Source organism: Abramis brama (genome assembly GCF_963993115.1).
Source record: "Abramis brama genome assembly, chromosome: 14".
Lineage (NCBI taxonomy): Eukaryota > Metazoa > Chordata > Actinopteri > Cypriniformes > Leuciscidae > Abramis > Abramis brama.
The window spans coordinates 9705792-9724862 of record NC_139976.1 but is presented as its reverse complement, the minus strand read 5'-3'; the positions used below and the strand labels follow the sequence as shown (position 1 = coordinate 9724862).

The 19071-nt window shown below is 37.5% G+C and overlaps 2 protein-coding genes across 2 annotated transcripts; both read right to left on the bottom strand.

The window, feature by feature from the left end:
* Positions 1 to 3089: 3089 nt before the first annotated feature.
* Positions 3090 to 14254, bottom strand: tmem235b (transmembrane protein 235b). The gene is made up of 4 exons (XM_084135880.1): positions 13760 to 14254; positions 13437 to 13493; positions 13103 to 13240; positions 3090 to 4267 (listed from the first exon to the last, which is right to left on the bottom strand). Exons 1-4 carry the CDS (start codon positions 13929 to 13931, stop codon positions 4032 to 4034), a joined length of 603 nt encoding a protein of 200 aa, XP_083992006.1. The 5' UTR covers positions 13932 to 14254; the 3' UTR covers positions 3090 to 4031.
* Positions 14255 to 14816: 562 nt separating this feature from the next.
* On the bottom strand, positions 14817 to 18081 carry birc5a (baculoviral IAP repeat containing 5a). Its single transcript, XM_084135879.1, has 4 exons — positions 17886 to 18081; positions 17672 to 17781; positions 17378 to 17495; positions 14817 to 15125 (listed from the first exon to the last, which is right to left on the bottom strand). Exons 1-4 carry the CDS (start codon positions 17991 to 17993, stop codon positions 15033 to 15035), a joined length of 429 nt encoding a protein of 142 aa, XP_083992005.1. The 5' UTR covers positions 17994 to 18081; the 3' UTR covers positions 14817 to 15032.
* Positions 18082 to 19071: the final 990 nt, after the last annotated feature.

The following is a 19071-nucleotide window of genomic DNA, read 5'->3' as shown; positions in this document are numbered from 1 at the left end:
TGTCTGGAGCTCCATGCAAGATCTGGCCTCATGGGGTAAGGATCATGAGAAAGGTGAGGGATTAGGCCAGGACTACACGGGAGAAGCTTTTTAATGATCTCAAGGCAGTTGGGACCACAGTCACCAACCAAACAATTGGTAACACACTACGCCGCAATGGATTGAAATCCTGCAGCGCCCCCCCCTGCTCAAGAAGGCACATATAAAAAGCCTGTCAGAAGTTTGCCAATGAACAGAAAGTGCTGAGTTCAGATGAGATCAAAATTGAGCTCTTTGGCATCAACTCAACTCGTTGTGTTTGGAGGAAGAGAAATGCTGACTATGACCCCAAGAACACCATCTCTACAGTCAAGCATGGAGGTGGAAACATTATACTCTGGGGCTGTTTCTCTGGTAGGGGTACAGGACGACTTCACTGTATTGAGGGGCCGATGGACGGGGCCATGTACCGTCAAATCTTGGACGAGAACCTCCTTCCTTCAGCCAGAACAATGAAGATGGGTCGTGGATGGGTCTTCCAGCGTGACAATGACCCAAAACATACCGCCCAGGCAACAAAGTAGTAGCTCAAGAAGAAGCACATTAAGGGCTTGGAGTGGCCTGGCAAGTTTCCAGACCTTAATCATATAGAAAATCTGTGGAGGGAGCTGAAACTTCTAGTTGCAAAGCGACAGCCAAGAAACCTTAAAGATTTAGAGAGGATCTGTAAAAATCCCTCCTGAAATGTGTGCAAACCTAGTGACCAAATACAAGAAACGTCTTACCTATGTGCTTGCCAACAAAGGTTTCTCCACCAAGTACTAAGGCATGTTTTGCTTGGAGATCAAATACTTATTTCACTTACTGAAATGAAAATCAATTTATAACCTTTATATAATGTGTTTTTTCTGGGGTTTTTTTGTATGATATTCTGTCTCTTTTCGTTAAAATAAACCTACCATAAAAATTATAGACCCTTCATTTCTTTGTGGGTGAACTTACAAAATCAGCAGGGGATCAAATAATTATTTCCCCCACTGTAACCCCAATTTTATCATCTTTACACTGGTTACATTTACATTTATTCATTTAGCTGACGCTTTTATCCAAAGCGACTTACAATTGCTATATATGTCAGAGGTCACACACCTCTGGAGCAACTAGGGGTTAAGTGTCTTGCTCAGGGACACATTGGTGTCTCACAGTGGATTCGAACCCGGGTCTCTCACACCAAAGGCATGTGTCTTATCCATTGCGCCACACCACCCCAACCTGTTAAGTTCTGTATCGATTACAAACTACTAGCTCCTGTGTATCTAACCAATCTTCTATCACCCTACAACCCATCACGTTCTTTAAGGTCACAAAACATTGGGCTTCTGGTATACTTAGGATATCTAAGTCCTTTAAAAGAGGAGAGAGTTTTCGCATTTGGCTCCTAAACTCTGGAATAGACTTCCTGGCTCAGACACACTCTCCCAGTTTAAATCTAGATTAAAGACGCATCTCTTTAGCCAAGCATTCACATAATGCACCTCATAACCTTGTACTTCAGTTATATCAGATGAAATGCACATGACTGTCTTTTTTTCTTTAAATGTTATGAACAGCAGCTACACTAATTATTTTCCATTTGCTTTTATGTCTCTACCTCGGGATAGAGAGTACGCCAGCTCCAGTTTGGATCCAGACTTCAGATCCCCCAACACCTGTGAAGAGAGGAGCCATCCCCTGCAAGGACTTTAGATGATGCCAACTCTGAATCAGTATTCATTACTGCCACTCTTGTAATGCAGAAACGTGCCTTTTTCTGTAAAGCTGCTTTAAAACGACATGTATACAAATGTAAAATGTACATGTAAAACTCGCTATACAAATAAATGTGAATTGAGTGTGCTGCATGTGGTTGCATATACCCTATGCAATCGATAGGCACAATCAATAGGCTGCATATGAGTGAAACATGTCATGATGGAAAAATACTGCCTTTATGGACTGAGCCACGAGGCCACACCAAAGGAACATTAATTTCAGCCTTGTGTGGTCAGCTAGGCTCTGATGGGGACGTGTACGACTGATGGGGGGGACTAATCAGCTACTTGTGGAGGAGGCCACAAAAACAGACTGGCTCCAACTGAAATTCAAAATTATTCAGTGAGGGCTTGAGTGCTATTACTAGACTCAATGTATTCATCTAAGAGATGTAAAAAAAAAAAAAGCACGGCAACAAAACATCATTTATAGGTTGTGAATAATTCAACAAAAAACATTTACATCTGTTTGGGATGCAGTAGTTTGGAAATCTGTCCTTTCAGACCAGCCTGAAATCTCTAATTTACACAAATACTAATAAGGCACATGAACAATAATCAGTTTCAGTTTGGTAAGAAGCACCAAGACCAATATTTAGCTTGAATCCATAAGTCAGTCTCATCAAACACTTGTTCAATTTTCTTTTCACACCTGAAAGTGAACTTCAATGATTCTGATTTCTTGCCTCTGCTAGAGCTTGTCACCCTCTGAGAGTGTTAAAGCAGACCCCTGACGTCTGTTAAGCTGCATAGAAAAAAAAAATTAAAACCACTGCTGCAGTCTTAAGACATTAATCTTTATGATTTATAATTTCAGCCAAGTGTGCCAAAAGCACCTTAATTTATCTGAGTTACAACTGTGACTTACATTTGTTCTTCTGTTGTTGATTTGTTTAAAGCTAAAATTAGAGCGTACACAAAAAATGTGAAATATTACAGTTGTCCCTGATATATTATTATTATTTGTCTGCAAGTCAGATGTTTTCCCAGTCTTCTGATGCACCGTTATACAGTTTTGCAAAGCCAAAGTAAAAAGGGTCATATCCAGAATTTACAATATCCAAACAACCATTATCTACAAGACAATTCAGTTAGGCTTTAATCTTGACAGATACCTAAAAGCATAATGTTTCTCACTGTTGCCATAAGCCAAAATCAGAATAATAGTCAACAGAGATTTTCATAAAGCACTATCTCTTTGAGACTGAAAGCTGTCTATACGACAAACAACAGCGGTTACTAATCAAGTTAAAGTGCAAAACAATCAAGAAACACAAATATAAATGAGAAGACTGTATTAAAAGGAAAACATTGTTTACGATAACAGTATTTACAAGAACAACACCATTTACAAGACATTCAAAGTCCCAGGGACTGTGGAATGTCTCTATATTGGCATTGCATATTAAATTTGTTTAATTGCTAGAAATCTGAGGAGAGAAATAACTTTGATTATATTTGATCCATCTTAGCACATAGTTTCTAAAAAGGACAGTCTGACCCATGTAAATAAATTACACATCAGATGCAAAGCTCACTATTATGAAATATGAAGCCATTTAAAACATCAAATAAGATATAAAGCGAATCAAATTGCAGAAGTTAAATGAATATCGTTCAGAAAGGCCTTTTCATACACTACACATATTTAATGAACAATGGACTGCTGTAAATCATATACAGTTACATCATGCTTCCTTTGACATGCTCCACTCATAATGTGAAATTAAGGACAATAACAGGAAGATAAAAGCAGCAAATACGAAAACAGGAGCCCAGCATAAAAGATAATACATCACAGAGAAGCAAACATGAAATTTACTAGCAATTACAGTAGCAAGTTATCTACAAAAGATGTAAAAATGAAATTTACATAACAGACTTATGCAGATAGTTCCATTTTGCAAGGGCAATTTGGTTGTCTACACGACTGCTCAAAAGAAATGTTTCTCATGATTTTAAGTGTTTGAAATTAGTTTTGAAGACAAAATGTGCTTATGTATGAATATCTTCACAACCCTTTTTTTATTTTTATTTTTTTATTTCAGTTTACTTCCATTTGTGTTCATTTATGTTTTTAATGACTTAACTATTCTTCTAAAATGTGGAAAACTCATAATATAAATAAATAGGTGTGTCCAAACTTTGAACAGGTAATGTACATGTGTAGGTTCTGCATTTTTACCTTGAAAAATACTGTCTCTTGCCTGAAATGGACATGTATTGTTCAACGAACCTGCTCTATATGGGAGCAACAGACTCTTCATACTGAGTTAAAGGCACCAGCCTGGCAGCCAGCAGTAGAAGAAGGCCAGTGATCACCTCCAGAAGAAAGGAGATCCAGGCCATGCCCATAGACCACCCGTATGATGTGTACACTTGAGCCATCTGCTCGCGGCCCATCCGCCTCTCAGTCTCTTCCAGAGCCTTCTGAGAGTACATGATGTACAAGCTCACCCCAGAGAGAGTGAGAAGACCTGAGAAAACACATGCACAAGCACGCATCAATGCACACACACAAACAAAACCAATTAAGCATCATTTTTTAGACAACACTTGTTGTTCTATCAGAGGTTACAAGACATTCGTTTTGCTTTGTTGATGGATTTTTAAAAGACAGTTAACATTTAGCTGTGGGATAAAAAATAATTTTAATCGACAACAATCAGTCTTGATTCAGCAGATCTAACGTTAAAATCCAGTTATTATTATGCTTCTTGGCAATTTCTTTTAATCAATGACAAGTAGTTGACAGAACATTTATTGCATGTGGGCTGGGGTGGTTTTATTATTGCCACATTTATCTATATTCAGTCATGAATAATAAATTTAAAGACTGATGTGCTGGCATTTTGTACCTATAACAACTTATTTTTGTAAAATATTTAGCTTGAAAAGTGAATTTGTGCTATCTTTCTTTAAAAAAAATAAAATAATAATAAATAAATACCATATGATTTGATATTTACAGAACCTCTAAAGGAGCATGGTGATGGAAAAAAAATATGAGATGTGAGTGAAAATTATATGTCGATGCTTTTGCGTTCTCCAGAGAAACTGTACTCGCAAAGAACTCAAAAGTTTCTCGAGGGAATGCAAAAATTTTGTGGAGGAACGCAAAGGTTTTGCAATCGAACGCAAAGTTTCTCAGCCGAATGCAAATGCATTTAAATATGTGACCCTGGACCACAAAACCAGTCACATGGGTCACAATTTTTAAATTGAGATGTATACATCATATGAAAGCTGAATGAATAAGCTTTCCATTGATGTATGGTTTGTTAGGATATGACAATATTTGGCCGGGATACAACTATTTGAACATCTGGAATCTGAGGGTGCCAAAAAATCAAAACATTGAGAAAATCGCCTTTAAAGTTTTTCATTTATGTTCGCGATTGTGCTGCATTCACTCACAAAAATAAATGTTTTATATATTTACGGTAGGAAATTTACGGTTAAGAAAATTCACATGGCACGCTGCACAGGGTTGATCTGGTTAGGGACATAAATAAATAGGTTACGAACAAAACGGTCGGCTTCAAGAGAACCAATCAGCTGCTCGGAAGAGTTTCATGACTGAACTATATATTTACATAAATATTTGTCCTTGTTTGAAGATGCCACTTGGTTTTTTTTTATTTTTTTTTTATCAATGACACTGAAGTGTCAAGGGTGCTTTACTGATTCAGATCTTTAACAAGCTTTTGCTTCAGTTTTAAATGACTGTAACATATTTTCGCCTGTGCTAAATGATCTGGATCCAGTGATCTTATTCCCGCTCGCATAATGTTTGCATTATGTAAGTGATTTAGTTTGATAAACCCATATTTTAAGCCGCCAAAAACTATTTGTCTTTTTTCTGTGATCAACTGAACCAGAACTTAATATGAAAACATTCTCCTCCCAGACATGCAGAGAAACACTACTCTTACTGTAAGCACAGAGCCATAAACACACGACTATAGTCTACAGCATCCGCTCTCTCAGAATTATGAAAAGCATCAGCGATGTAAATAGGGAGGAAGTCAAACTAGCTTCCTGTGGCACCCTGGGTGCGCCTGATGATTCCAAGGCGTGAGCCATTATTACCAAATCTTCATTAAAACAGAATGTGCTGATGTGGATACACAGCAGCAAAAATCACATCTAATTAAACACAGACAAAATGAGAATGGATTTCCACCAGCCATAATATGCACATAAAATTAAGAGCCAATAAACAGAGATTTTCTAATTAGCATGGCTAAGAGTCTAGACAGGAACAGACTGACTTGTTTTTGATCTTACATTTGCCGGTTCATTTAGAACAAACAGTCTGTACTCTCCAGAAACTACTGATTATTTTTATATAGCACTGTGTATGTCACAAGTCACAGTCTGGTGAATAGATGCACTGATTTTTCATCTTATGAGCGGAAGACCATTAACACCATGTGAAATTCTCTGATGTAATAATATAACAAGTAAGAGACAAGAACAATGCCACAATTTTACCCTCTCATTTACATTCCAAGCTTCACCGTGTTAAACTCTTGCCATGCGCTCTTTATTACCACACTGGTAAATACTGGGAATCATTGGCTGGCTCCTTTAAGGAAACCTTTATTCAAGTCATATGCCTTCATGCTACATAGTGAGAGGACAGGCTGTGAGATGCTGTTTGGTGTCGGGGTAAAGAGCAAACCAGCTGTGTCTATGTGTGCATGTACGAAGATCAAAGCTGCCTGTGATACTTAAGTTGCTTTGGGATTTCTTGCAGGGGTCTCAGGAAATGAGCTCTGGTTGCACTCAGCATTATTGTTATTCTATTTTATTTTCTTCTTCTTGTACATGTGTTTACTGTCTGAAGAACAAAAGCAATACTATCACATTTAAATGAGAGACTGATGCATGGTTAGAATAACTGGAGGTTGTATTATCCTTCACATAAATCTACCCAGATCTTTTTTGGTTTCACCTTTCCCTTTCACCTCGAGATTGCCGATTTCAATCACAGCTGGGGGGACATTCTCTATTATCCTATCAATTACATGAGAGGAAAACGATGAAACGCAATAACTTCAGTCCCATAAGACTCTGACATTACAATTACTCTTGGTGAATTATGCCTTTAGCTTTCCAGTTTTTGAATGTCATTCAGAGAACTGCACAACCAAATGCGTGAACTTGAACTTTGTTTACCTGTGTTGCACAACATCAGTCTTCAGAAACAAGTTTAATTGGTATGAGACTTAGAACATGCTAAAAGTTACTTAAGTGTAAAATGTTTGATCTATTTAACTAAATGAACTCAAAGACTTCTCCTTTTGCTCACTTCTTCTTGCATGTAGCATGTTGTCAATGCATGACATGTCACACTAATGACAAGCAGGCTATTGTTGGGCTCATGAATGTTAATTAATGTTGTTTGCGTTCACCCAAAGAGATTTGCTGAAATTGGTGAGCACTAGTCAATAGGATTACCACCCATGCATTAGTCCCACCCACATAATTACACCAGTAGGTGGCAGCAAGTGAACGTATGTGTGCTGCCCATGTTTTAAAGCAACACTAAGGAACTTTTCCTCTTCGGTCGCCCTACAGGTTGGAAGCGGAAATGTCCATCACCGCTGTCGTAAATAATTTCGCCGCCCGCAGCCTAATGTCACACGCACACTCGCTGTTTATCTAGCACCGGCTTTGGAATGAACGATGTCCACTGACAAGGTAGAGTATGTTGCATGATTTCATGAAAGTATGATGTATTGCGACAACAGAAACGAAGGAAAACAAAAAAATGACTATTGTAACGCTTGACGTAAAGCAAGTCAAATTTGTAGTTTTCTTATGTCTCATTCGAACTACAGAAACGCGACCCGGTTTGGGAAACTTGCATAGTGTGGTTATAGAAAAAACGAATCAAAGCGAATCCAGAAGTGCCTTTCACCCTGTTACGACTTCTTGAACCACTGATACGATTTTGGAAACATTATTTTAAGGTAAAAAATGTTCCTTAGTGTTGCTTTAATGTATCCTTTAATTATGATTTAACTCTTTCCCCATCATTAAGAGAAATTTCCCGCTTTTCGTGTTTTCACTGTTATACGGTAGGGGGGCGCTATTAGGCATCTTCTGAAAGAGTATAATCTCCAATCAAAAGACATGTGAAGAAGAAGCAGAAACAAGCGATATCATACAGTATGTTAGCAGATGCATATGTAAAATAACATCATCAACATTAAACATTAAACAGCATACAAATCAAAACTGCCTAATGTCACCGAATTGAATGTCGACCCAGGACGAGCTATAGGACTGTGCAAGCTTTAAGGGTGTTGATGGACTCGATCTACAGTGAGGAAAATAAGTATTTGAACACCCTGCTATTTTGCAAGTTCTCCCACTTAGAAATCATGGAGGGGTCTGAAATTGTCATCGTAGGTGCATGTCCACTGTGAGAGACATAATCTATAAAAAAAAATCCAGAAATCACAATGTATGATTTTTTAACTATTTATTTGTATGATACAGCTGCAAATAAGTATTTGAACACCTGAGAAAATCAATGTTAATATTTGGTACAGTAGCCTTTGTTTGCAATTACAGAGGTCAAACGTTTCCTGTAGTTTTTCACCAGGTTTGCACACACTGCAGGAGGGATTTTGGCCCACTCCTCCACACAGATCTTCTCTAGATCAGTCAGGTTTCTGGGCTGTCGCTGAGAAACACGGAGTTTGAGCTCCCTCCAAAGATTCTCTATTGGGTTTAGGTCTGGAGACTGGCTAGGCCACGCCAGAACCTTGATATGCTTCTTACAGAGCCACTCCTTGGTTATCCTGGCTGTGTGCTTCGGGTCATTGTCATGTTGGAAGACCCAGCCTCGACCCATCTTCAATGCTCTAACTGAGGGAAGGAGGTTGTTCCCCAAAATCTCGCAATACATGGCCCCGGTCATCCTCTCCTTAATACAGTGCAGTCGCCCTGTCCCATGTGCAGAAAAACACCCCCAAAGCATGATGCTACCACCCCTATGCTTCACAGTAGGGATGGTGTTCTTGGGATGGTACTCATCATTCTTCTTCCTCCAAACACGTTTAGTGGAATTATGACCAAAAAGTTCTATTTTGGTCTCATCTGACCACATGACTTTCTCCCATGGTTTAAGCAGGGGAACCTTCCGTGCCATGCATGATTTCAAACCATGACGTCTTAGTGTATTACCAACAGTAACCTTGGAAACGGTGGTCCCAGCTCTTTTCGGGTCATTGACCAGCTCCTCCCGTGTAGTTCTGGGCTGATTTCTCACCTTTCTTAGGATCATTGAGACCCCACGAGGTGAGATCTTGCATGGAGCCCCAGTCCGAGGGAGATTGACAGTCATGTTTAGCTTCTTCCATTTTCTAATGATTGCTCCAACAGTGGATTCTTTTTTCACCAAGCTGCTTGGCAATTTCCCCGTAGCCCTTTCCAGCCTTGTGGAGGTGTACAATTTTGTCTCTAGTGTCTTTGGACAGCTCTTTGGTCTTGGCCATGTTAGTAGTTGGATTCTTACTGATTGTATGGGGGGGACAGGTGTCTTTATGCAGCTAACGACCTCAAACAGGTGCATCTAATTTAGGATAATAAATGGAGTGGAGATGGACATTTTAAAGGCAGACTAACAGGTCTTTGAGGGTCAGAATTCTAGCTGATAGACAGGTGTTCAAATACTTATTTGCAGCTGTATCATACAAATAAATAGTTTAAAAAATCATATATTGTGATTTCTGGATTTTTTTTTTTACATTATGTCTCTCACAGTGGACATGCACCTACGATGACAATTTCAGACCCCTCCATGATTTCTAAGTGGGAGAACTTGCAAAATAGCAGGGTGTTCAAATACTTATTTTCCTCACTGTACTTCATCTATGTTTTGATCATCATTCTGAATCTGATCCAGACGTAGTCTTTTGCTCAAAATGTTGCTTTTTTTAATGAAACTTACCTACATTTAAGTGTTGATAAAAAAGAATACAAAGCTAGAATACAACAGATTTTTTGTTTAAAAGCAGAGGGTCTGTTCTTTCTTTTCATATATTGCATGTGCAGATATTCATACAACAAAATATTCTGGGGCCATGAAACTTTTGTAAAAAATTATTTAAAAAAATGCTTTCTGGCAGGCAACTTTAAAAAAAAATAAATAAAAAAAAAGTTAATTTATGTGAAACACCCATATTATCTAAAGCTATTTTAACAGAAAAGCAGCTTTAAAAATGAAGTGGGGACAAGCCTGGTGTTCTGACAATTTGTCCAACCTGCAGTTAAAACAGAAATTTTTTAAGTTAAATGTGCAGTAAGCGATTTCTGAGAAACACAGTTGATGTTTGAAATCAGCCCAAACAAACATTCAAACACCCTCCATTGCTCCGCCCCCAAAATGCAAGAAGAGAGGATGTCTCTTTATCATAGCTGAAGCATGACAGGATGACAAGTGAGGATGATGAACGAAAGACAAGGAAGAACAAAAGATGAACATACTGTACATTGGAGTATACAAGCAAGAGTGTGTTGTTAGTCGCCAGCAGCACACCAGGGGCCTGTATCATGAAGACGGTTAAGGTGGATAGCCAGGTATGTTTCAGTTTAGTTCACGTCAACCCTGGGTTTTAGTAGTGTTCGTCGGCATAGTAACTTACACTCCACGGCTAACCTGCGTAAGAGATCGCAAACCAAAATTGGACCAATCAGCTTTGAGCAAAGTTACAAATCTCTGATTCAAGAAAGTTAGTCTTGAAGGTCACTACATAGCAAAAGGTTTTTAAAGACAAAATTGGCTTTTAGCAATAATTATTTATTATAATTATTTTATTTTATTTATATAATTTTTATATATTAGCCTATATTAATTATCCATTACACATGAGAAATTTTACTTTAAAAATTATTATTAAACATTTAGATTAAATGAACATAATCATATACAGATAATATGTAGGGTGAATACTGGCAAAGTGGGACAATGGGTGAAGTGGGACAGTTAAGCTTTACATGTAAATGATTCCATTACTAAAAATCAACACTGAGCTCATCATAAGCAAGTATGTGATAAAAAAATATAGATTCTGTGGCTATGACTTCACTTCCGGGGGTGTGGCACACCATATTCAACAACCTTACAGTGAACAGTGATGGTAAAGTAAAATGACATAGCATTCTGAGGTGAATAATGTTAAGATTATAAAAATTAAAACACTCATGGATCATTTGTAATTGTTATATATTTTGTTATAGGATGTAATGGTGAATCAGAATTTGTAAAAATCACATTCATATGAATTTTTTTTCTTTTCTTTTTTTTTAATGTGATTTTGACACTGTCCCAGTTTGCCAATAGCGTATTGTTAAACTGGGACAGGGTATTACTAGCAAACTGGGACAGCCATTTAAGTCATTCTAATGGGGAATTGAGTTCCCTTTTTGTATGCCCCTCATAAATTTGGTTAGCTAGCTAGATATTTCAACAAAGATTGTAAACTGATTTTAAAAAACAATGCCAATTACAACAACAAAAAAAACAACAAAAAACAAGAAAGATGGAGGGTACAAGCTTGGATGGCTGGGACATTTGCAATATTTGCAAAAAAAATTCAACAAAAAGAAATTAAACTTAGCCTCTGTGGAATAAAATTAGCCTATAAGAAGAAATGTTTATGAAGATTTCTATTTTTTAAATTTATATGAAATAAACTAAACCCAATACAAAATATTGTGGACAGGCGAGGGAGGGAGGGGTGGAAAGAATCTGCTGTACCTGCACCCCTCCTTAAATTTTTTTATTATTTTTGTTGTTGTTGTTTATATTGTTATTGTGTATTTAATTCAATGGGCCTACATTTGAATAACAATTTAATGTGTTTGAAGTGTCCCAGTTTGCCAATAAAGGTGTCCCAGTTTGACAGTAGCGCCTGGAAAAATGTGGTTTGGGGTCCATGTTTGAGGAAGAGTCATCCATCCTGTGTTTAATGTTTCTTTCTTTTTTATTCTGTATAGTAGAGTAGAGCACTTAAGCTATTTAGAATAGTATCATATGAAGGGCTAAGACATTTGGATCATAATAAAACATTATGCAGAAGGTAAATTATCAGAAAGTGTCCCACTTTACCAGTATTCACCCTAATATAAATAAGATTTGGAATCGGTAGATAAAGCATTAAAAATTACTACATGTGAGCTTACATGTCCGAGTCTCTGTATACCTATACATATATTATCAACTATATAAACTAACCTCACAACTTTCACTTGCATTGATATAGCAAGATATTTCCTTATTGCTGTGTAAATGCATTTATGTAATTCATATTCATAAATCTCTTAATCTTCGGCAGAAGAGAGAAATGAATCTCGCTGATTCTCTCGTGAGGAGTGAATCGCAGTTTCTCTCGGTTTTAAGACATGTGATTGGCTGTTCGATACTGATGTCACGCTTTCATGTGCATGCGCTCCATGAACTCAGGATCAAAGCCTGATCTGAAAGAGGAAGTTGATGATCAGCGTCATGGTACCAACAAAGCCTGACTGAATTGGTTTGGTTTTGTCGACCTGAAACTAATCCTGTAACCTTGCGTTTGTTCAACAACCATCATTGTATAGGCCCCAGCTCCAGACAAACAATGACACTCAAAACTCCCCCATCATGAGTATATACACCTCCTACTGCTGATTGGCTACAAGTGTGTTGTGGAGCTCTATCCGATCCACTTTCAACAGCGTTTCACAGAATTCACTTACTGTACCTTTAAAACATGGATAGCATGATTTATGAGGCACAAAATCTGTCAAATGTAGTTGCAGTGTGAAATGTGTTTTTAAAAAGTAGGCAGCACATCTTGCCAGGCATTCATGTGGTGTGATATGGTGAGGTAGAAGTGAGAACCATGAGTTCTTCAATGTGGCAGATAGTGTGTCGTCCAAAAGGTTTATTTCACATTCAAAACATTAGCTAAACATTCCTATACTATAACTTATGACACTGTGACGACTGCACTGTGTGTATTACTAGCACAGTGCCACGCCACCCTGGACACCTCTCCGGCTCCGCCACCGAAACCATAAAAACATAGTGTTGGAAGCACACCCTGAAGGTAGCTCCCCCCCCCCCCATTTTATTCCCACCACCCCCTGTAAAATATGTCTATGTTCTCTTCAGATGGTCATACAAAGTTGTGTCCTCTGCTGACAAACCTTTTTTGCAGGCAACATATAATACATTGTGTATCTTTAATTTTAAAACAGTAGATGTTTGTTTACTGAGCGAACCATGGCATTCAGTGGGTCAGACTTACTGCACAGGAGGAAATATGAAGTGGATCCGATCAGGAGTGTCCGGCTTCTGGCTAGGGAACTGACGAGACCGCAGATACCTCCAAACACCAGCATCACCAGACTCAGAGGCAGTAAGATGGCAATCACGTTATGCATGACTGAATTAAGTAAATAATAGCTGTTATGTCATACAGAGAAATGGCTTATAAAAACACCAACTAACATCTTATGCATGGCTCAGTGATACAGATAGCCTATAGCCTGATATTTCATGATGGAACATTCATTGCAGTACAATAAGCAGAGTTTAGAGGGAGTTATGGTCATTGTGTTTATGAAAAAGATAACACTTACTTTCCATCTGCCTTTCTGATTCTGAATATCCAGTGTTTTCTGTATGACTTTGGACATCTACAGTCAGAAACACAAAACAAATCACCAGGGTGCAGAAATTATTCTGTGGGTGCAATCTCTATGAAATTATTTGTATGGCTACTTATTCGGTTATGACAGAAAAGGTCCTGGAAATTCATTGGTCAAACGAACGGTCAGTGAACTACGCACCAGTAAAAGCCCAAGATGTTACAAATGCATCTATTCAAAAAAGAATCGGGCTACGATCAGAGTTAACTCAAAGCTTCTCATGGGTAAAGACATAATGAAAATGTTCGCCATACCATCTGTAACTCCCCAAAGTCCAGAGTTACTGCGCGCCGGGTCAGTGTGGTTCGCGCGCTTGTCTTCAATGATGTACCAGTATTCAGTTCCAATGGCGAGCGCTAAACAGCTGAAACTAAGAATACCAGTTAAGCCCCCGCTGACGACCACGAAACCGAATGTAATTTTCATATCGGACAATATATTTGCGATTCCGATTCAGGACAACACAGAAACTAAGCTGAAAACCAAGCCATTTGCTTTGCCACGCGATCAGATGCTGAAGTGAAGGATCCCAGGAGCTGATGGAATAAATCACACGCACTGGAATAAGTGATGTTGACTGTCCATTCAAGATGTCGACAACATATGCTGACATGCAAGGTGTTAATAGTTGAAAAGTTGTGTGGTTTTAAGAGAAAAGGTTGGTTGCTTGGACATTTATTCCTCAACGATGTGTGCAGTCTGAATCCAACTAACACTGAGCGCAAGATTACGCATGACTGGTACAGAGGAAACATGACGTACAGTGCATAACCAACACCCTTCATGACATTATCCATCCATCTTTTTTGTAATCATAAATGAAAAATACTGATACATATAGTCTTTCCACACTTAATTTGAATGATTGTTCCAGTAATTAATGATTACTGGGTCAAGATTTTTTTATTTTTTAGATTAGTGTCACTAAAAGCAATTAGGACAAAAATAAAAGCATGGAAATCACCGAAAAGTTATTGCTCAACCAAAAAACAATAATAAAGCAAGAAGGCACCCCCACTTCTCAAAAAAATTAAATTTATTAGCACTGAGGGCTTGTTAATAAATGTTGGAGCTGTGATGTGCCACTTTTTTTCTTTTTACTAAAAGCAATTTAGCCCATGTAATATTTCAGAGCTGAGCATTAAGGAGAAATACAAAGTAGTTACCATAATCTTAATATGGACTTTTCCATAGCAGAATATTTCCCAAAAGAATGTTGTTACAGTTACAATAACTTAACATTTTTACTTCAGTTTTTATACTGACAGAACAGAAAAAAAATTGAAAGAATAAGACATGACACTGAAGACATGAGACTGAAAACATGAGTCTTTTTATTAAGCTCATTTAAAATAAATACTATAAAAGTAGGAAGAATGTGTGTAATAAGATCAACTTCAACAAGAGACAGGACAAAGATTTCATCACAGGTAACATTTAAAAAGAGAATATACATTTTGTATGACATACAAAAGAAAGAAAAGAAATGGACCAAAATGGTGTCCGCGTAACCCTCACTGAACCTCTTCATTCCTCCCCCATTGCCGTGTGGATGATCTTGGTTCTCTTGAGTTTCACGGCCTCTTCAAATTTATCAATCGCCTGGCCACATGATTTTTTCTGAAAGTTTACAAAGCATGTTATTCATACAATTTATCATTCATCATTCATAGCATGTGAAAGGAAAAAAAAAAAATCGAATAATATTCAGCTAAACTTGGAAGTTGCATTTCAGCTGCAAAAAAACGACTTGTTGACATTTTTCCTTGTCACAAGAAAAATACAAATCAAATACAACAATCTAGGTTACTCTTTCATCTAATTAAAATACATTTTCTATGTAGTGGCATTTAAAATAACATGTCTAAAAGTTGTTTACATGATCAAGGAAATCCCTAGAAATAATACACATTTTAAATATAATAAATTAAATGTCCCGTAAGAGTGTTTATAAAACTAAAGTGCAGAATACACATAACTATTAACAAAAGGGATTTGAAACTTGACTTTATCTCCTGAACATATCTAATAATATTATACACATGCCCTACCTACCTAGCGTAATGCATTACGGGTCACTGTGATTTTGCCAAGTAAGACATGTTCCTAGATCAACACATTTTGTTGATCCTGGAACAACATTTCTGTCTGAAATAGTAGTCCAAGTCTCAGCCTCAGACGGTGGCTGAACTTCTGATGCATATGGCACACTTAACTAGAAACACTTCAGGATTTTCAAAGTCATCATCTGATTGGTTGAATTCTACAGGATGTCCGGGAGATGTGTGTGTGTCGCGTTCTATAACGGTCCGCCTAGAAACCGTCATGACGCCAAGCCCCCTCGTGGAAGAAGAACGCGTTGTGTTGTTTTACAACTGTGACAATGAGCTTACCAGGATCAACTAAACACTGGATTATCAAAAGTATGAGAAGTTCGCGGCTCCAGTGTTGGAGTAAACTTGCAAAACATTCTTGAATGAATAATTGATTACATGCACGCCGGTCTGTTATTGTGGGGACATCGACTTTACATTTTCACGCCTGCTAAACATGACGCTGAACAAAACGAACTGTGAATGGTTGCGCTACATGTCAGTCAAACGTCCTCTTGGGCGGTCCTTGGCCAATGAAAACTGCGAGAGTCCAGACCTTCTGCCGTCAGTCTGGTTACGTGAGACTAATGTAGTCCTAACCCAATGATAGGTGAATAACACGGATGTAGAAGCACCAAACCCTGGTTGTAAGCCTAAAATGCACATAAACTTTAAACTTGTCCCTCAAATCTGATTGGTTGTTTGGAATGTTGTTCCAGGAACATGTTGTACTTTGGTGAAATCACGTTACGATATTATACAGACTCAAGGGAAGAATTCGATTTTTTTGTTTCTCCACTACTATCACCTGATGGAGTTTTGGTTCCTTGCCACTGTCACCTTTGGCTTGGTCAGTTTGGGTTTAAAAGACAATTCAGTAATATTATAGATTTAATTGCTCTGCCACAACCAGATGAGAACAACATTTGAACAGAATTGAGCTGAATAATGACACTATTGGCCTCTGTAGAGCTGCTTATAGCTGAATTGAACGTGTTTCATAAATTGATGAACTTTACAACATTGACAATTATTGAACTGAAACAAACTAAATCGAGTTGAACAGTGACGTTCTGTAGAGCTTCTTTACAGCTGAAATTGAGTTTGTTTCATAAATTACATTTACACTTATTTTCCTGTTTATTAGGGGTGTAACGATACCCTCATGTCACGATTCAATACATATCACAATACTGAACTCACGATACGATATTATTGCGATACTCCAAGACATATGATAAAAGGTTAAGAAAAAATGTACTGTTTATTAAACTGATAAATTTGATATTACATTGTGTGTATAAATGAATATTCTTGGACTTGGTGCTGGAATCCCAATGCACAGGACAATAGAGACACCAGAATAAAAATATTCATGATTCTGAAGCTGAAAATACAGAGTTATTTTAGACAAATATGTTTCTCTGTCACTGACTAGATACATTTAAAATAATGTAGGCCACTTTTTTACACAGGTATTCCCCTATTGCATTATTATACATTATATTCAACATTATATATAATATTTTAATGTAGTACTGACACTAAAACTCTAAAAAAGAAAAAAAATTCTCACATAGTAATTTTTATTTTGGGTGAACTATTCACGATACATATTGTCACTATTCACGATAAATATTGTTGCATTTTTGTATTGCGATATATTGTGACACGATATATTGTTACACCCCTACTGTTTATTCATGTGAAGCTGCTTTGTAACAATCTGTACTGCATTAAACGCTATATAAATACATGTGACGACGTTCTGTTACTTACAATGATAAACTTCTGTCTCTCTTTCTGAAGTTTCAGAAACTCCTCCACAGTCAGACTGTCCACTGCCTTCTTCAGCAAGATAAAATCACAGGAGGAAGAATGTGTTTTATGCTCTTTCCTGATAATACAAGAAACACACAGCACATAAGGAACAAAATGCGCATTAGGGGGGCTGATGACATTTATTAAATCAAATAACCCTGACTTGAAATCCGGGTCTTATTGCATTACAGAGACAAAGCCTCCCTCAGATCTATAATGCAGTAGTGGAAAGTTTAAAAGACACGGACTCACTCAGGGTCATCCTCAGGTTCCCATCCTTCCAGCTCTTTCAGACAGAAGAAACACTGAGCTATATCTGGACTATTCTCCGACGGGGTGTGAATAAATCCAGCTTTGGCCATCTATAGAACAAAAAGGCATGTATAAAGCGGAAAACAGTGCATTTATTTTTTGTAGCACCTACAAAACAAATTCCTGGCCTTATTGGATCAAAGGGTTCACTCACATTTTCTGGAGTGCAAATGCAGCCCTCTTCAAACGGCCACCCAACGAATGTTTGAAGTCTGTTCTCATAAAAGTACATTTTGGTCTGGTCGTCACTACCAAGATCCATTTTCTTGAAGATGGAGAGTGATATTAAAAGTAAAAAGAAAAGGAACGAGATACTCCAGTGGCTTTCTTGTTATGATCGTTTCTTCCGGTTAAAGTTTAAAATTTAGAGCGCGAGTTTTGATTGGCTACAGGGCGTCACACTTCCACGCATGCGCAGATCGGTGTCTAGCTCATAAGTGTTGCACTTTTGTTAATCACAGGAGGCAGTTTTCATGGGTTTTTTTTAGTGCGTGATCACTGCTCACATTACTGAATGGAATGTATGATTAGGATGTATCTATGTGGGCATACAGTTTTTATCTGTGTACAGATACTCAGAGAAACAGAAAAGTGCACTGTTGCAAACGTTATATCTGGAGATGCTTAAGCTATGGAGGACATAGGGTCTTTTTACTGCTCAGAAATGAACACTTTCTAACCACAAGAAACATGAGTTTATATTATTACTTAATTGCCACTCTTTACACAATTAATGGTGATTTGTGTCTGCATATAACCCTTATAAAACGTATATGTCATTTTTATAGGCTATAATAATAAATAGGGTCTCCTTTAACCATTTGCCTAAGCACAGCTATAGGGAATGTTCTCAGAACTTTCTGAATGTTCTCAAACGTTCTGGTTTGGTTCTCTCAAAATTATGAGCAAATATTGTTTGATTAATGTTAAGAGAACGTTCGCTCAGAGATATCTGATCTTTAATAATGTTCTCTCAAGTTCTAAACATGTTAGCACAACAACTTTTTTTACTACAAATTTGTACATTTGTCTAATGTTTTTTTAAAATGTTACGGCTACTTGTTTCAGAACATTTAAAGTAATGTTCCCATAATGTTTGCAAAATTATCAAATTAAATATTCCCTTAACATTCACATGCCCACCCAATAGCCTAACTTTTTCATAATTTAATGCAAAATGTTATTTCTCTGTAAAGCTCGTGTTCTGAAACATTAGTGTACCTCCAGTTGAGAATTTTTGGGTTTAATTTTTTTATCTTATCGGCTGCAGCTTCCAGCAGTTCATTTTTCAAAACAGAGCTCTTAACAATACAGTGTTCTCTCTGTCGGTAGCAATACTG

Bases quoted from the DNA above. Each gene is read 5' to 3' on its own strand.
- tmem235b (XM_084135880.1), bottom strand. From the start codon at position 13,931: ATGAAAATTACATTCGGTTTCGTGGTCGTCAGCGGGGGCTTAACTGGT. The intron at 13,494-13,759 runs GTATGGCGAACA...TTCTGACTGTAG, and splicing joins ACTTTGGGGAGTTACAGATG to ATGTCCAAAGTCATACAGAA. The intron at 4,268-13,102 runs GTAAGTCTGACC...GTGTTTTCTCAG, and splicing joins TTCATATTTCCTCCTGTGCA to GTCTTCTCACTCTCTCTGGG.
- birc5a (XM_084135879.1), bottom strand. From the start codon at position 17,993: ATGGATCTTGGTAGTGACGACCAGACCAAAATGTACTTTTATGAGAAC. The intron at 17,782-17,885 runs GTGAGTGAACCC...TTTGTTCTATAG, and splicing joins GCATTTGCACTCCAGAAAAT to ATGGCCAAAGCTGGATTTAT. The intron at 15,126-17,377 runs GTAAGTAACAGA...GTAAACTTTCAG, and splicing joins AGAGACAGAAGTTTATCATT to AAAAAATCATGTGGCCAGGC.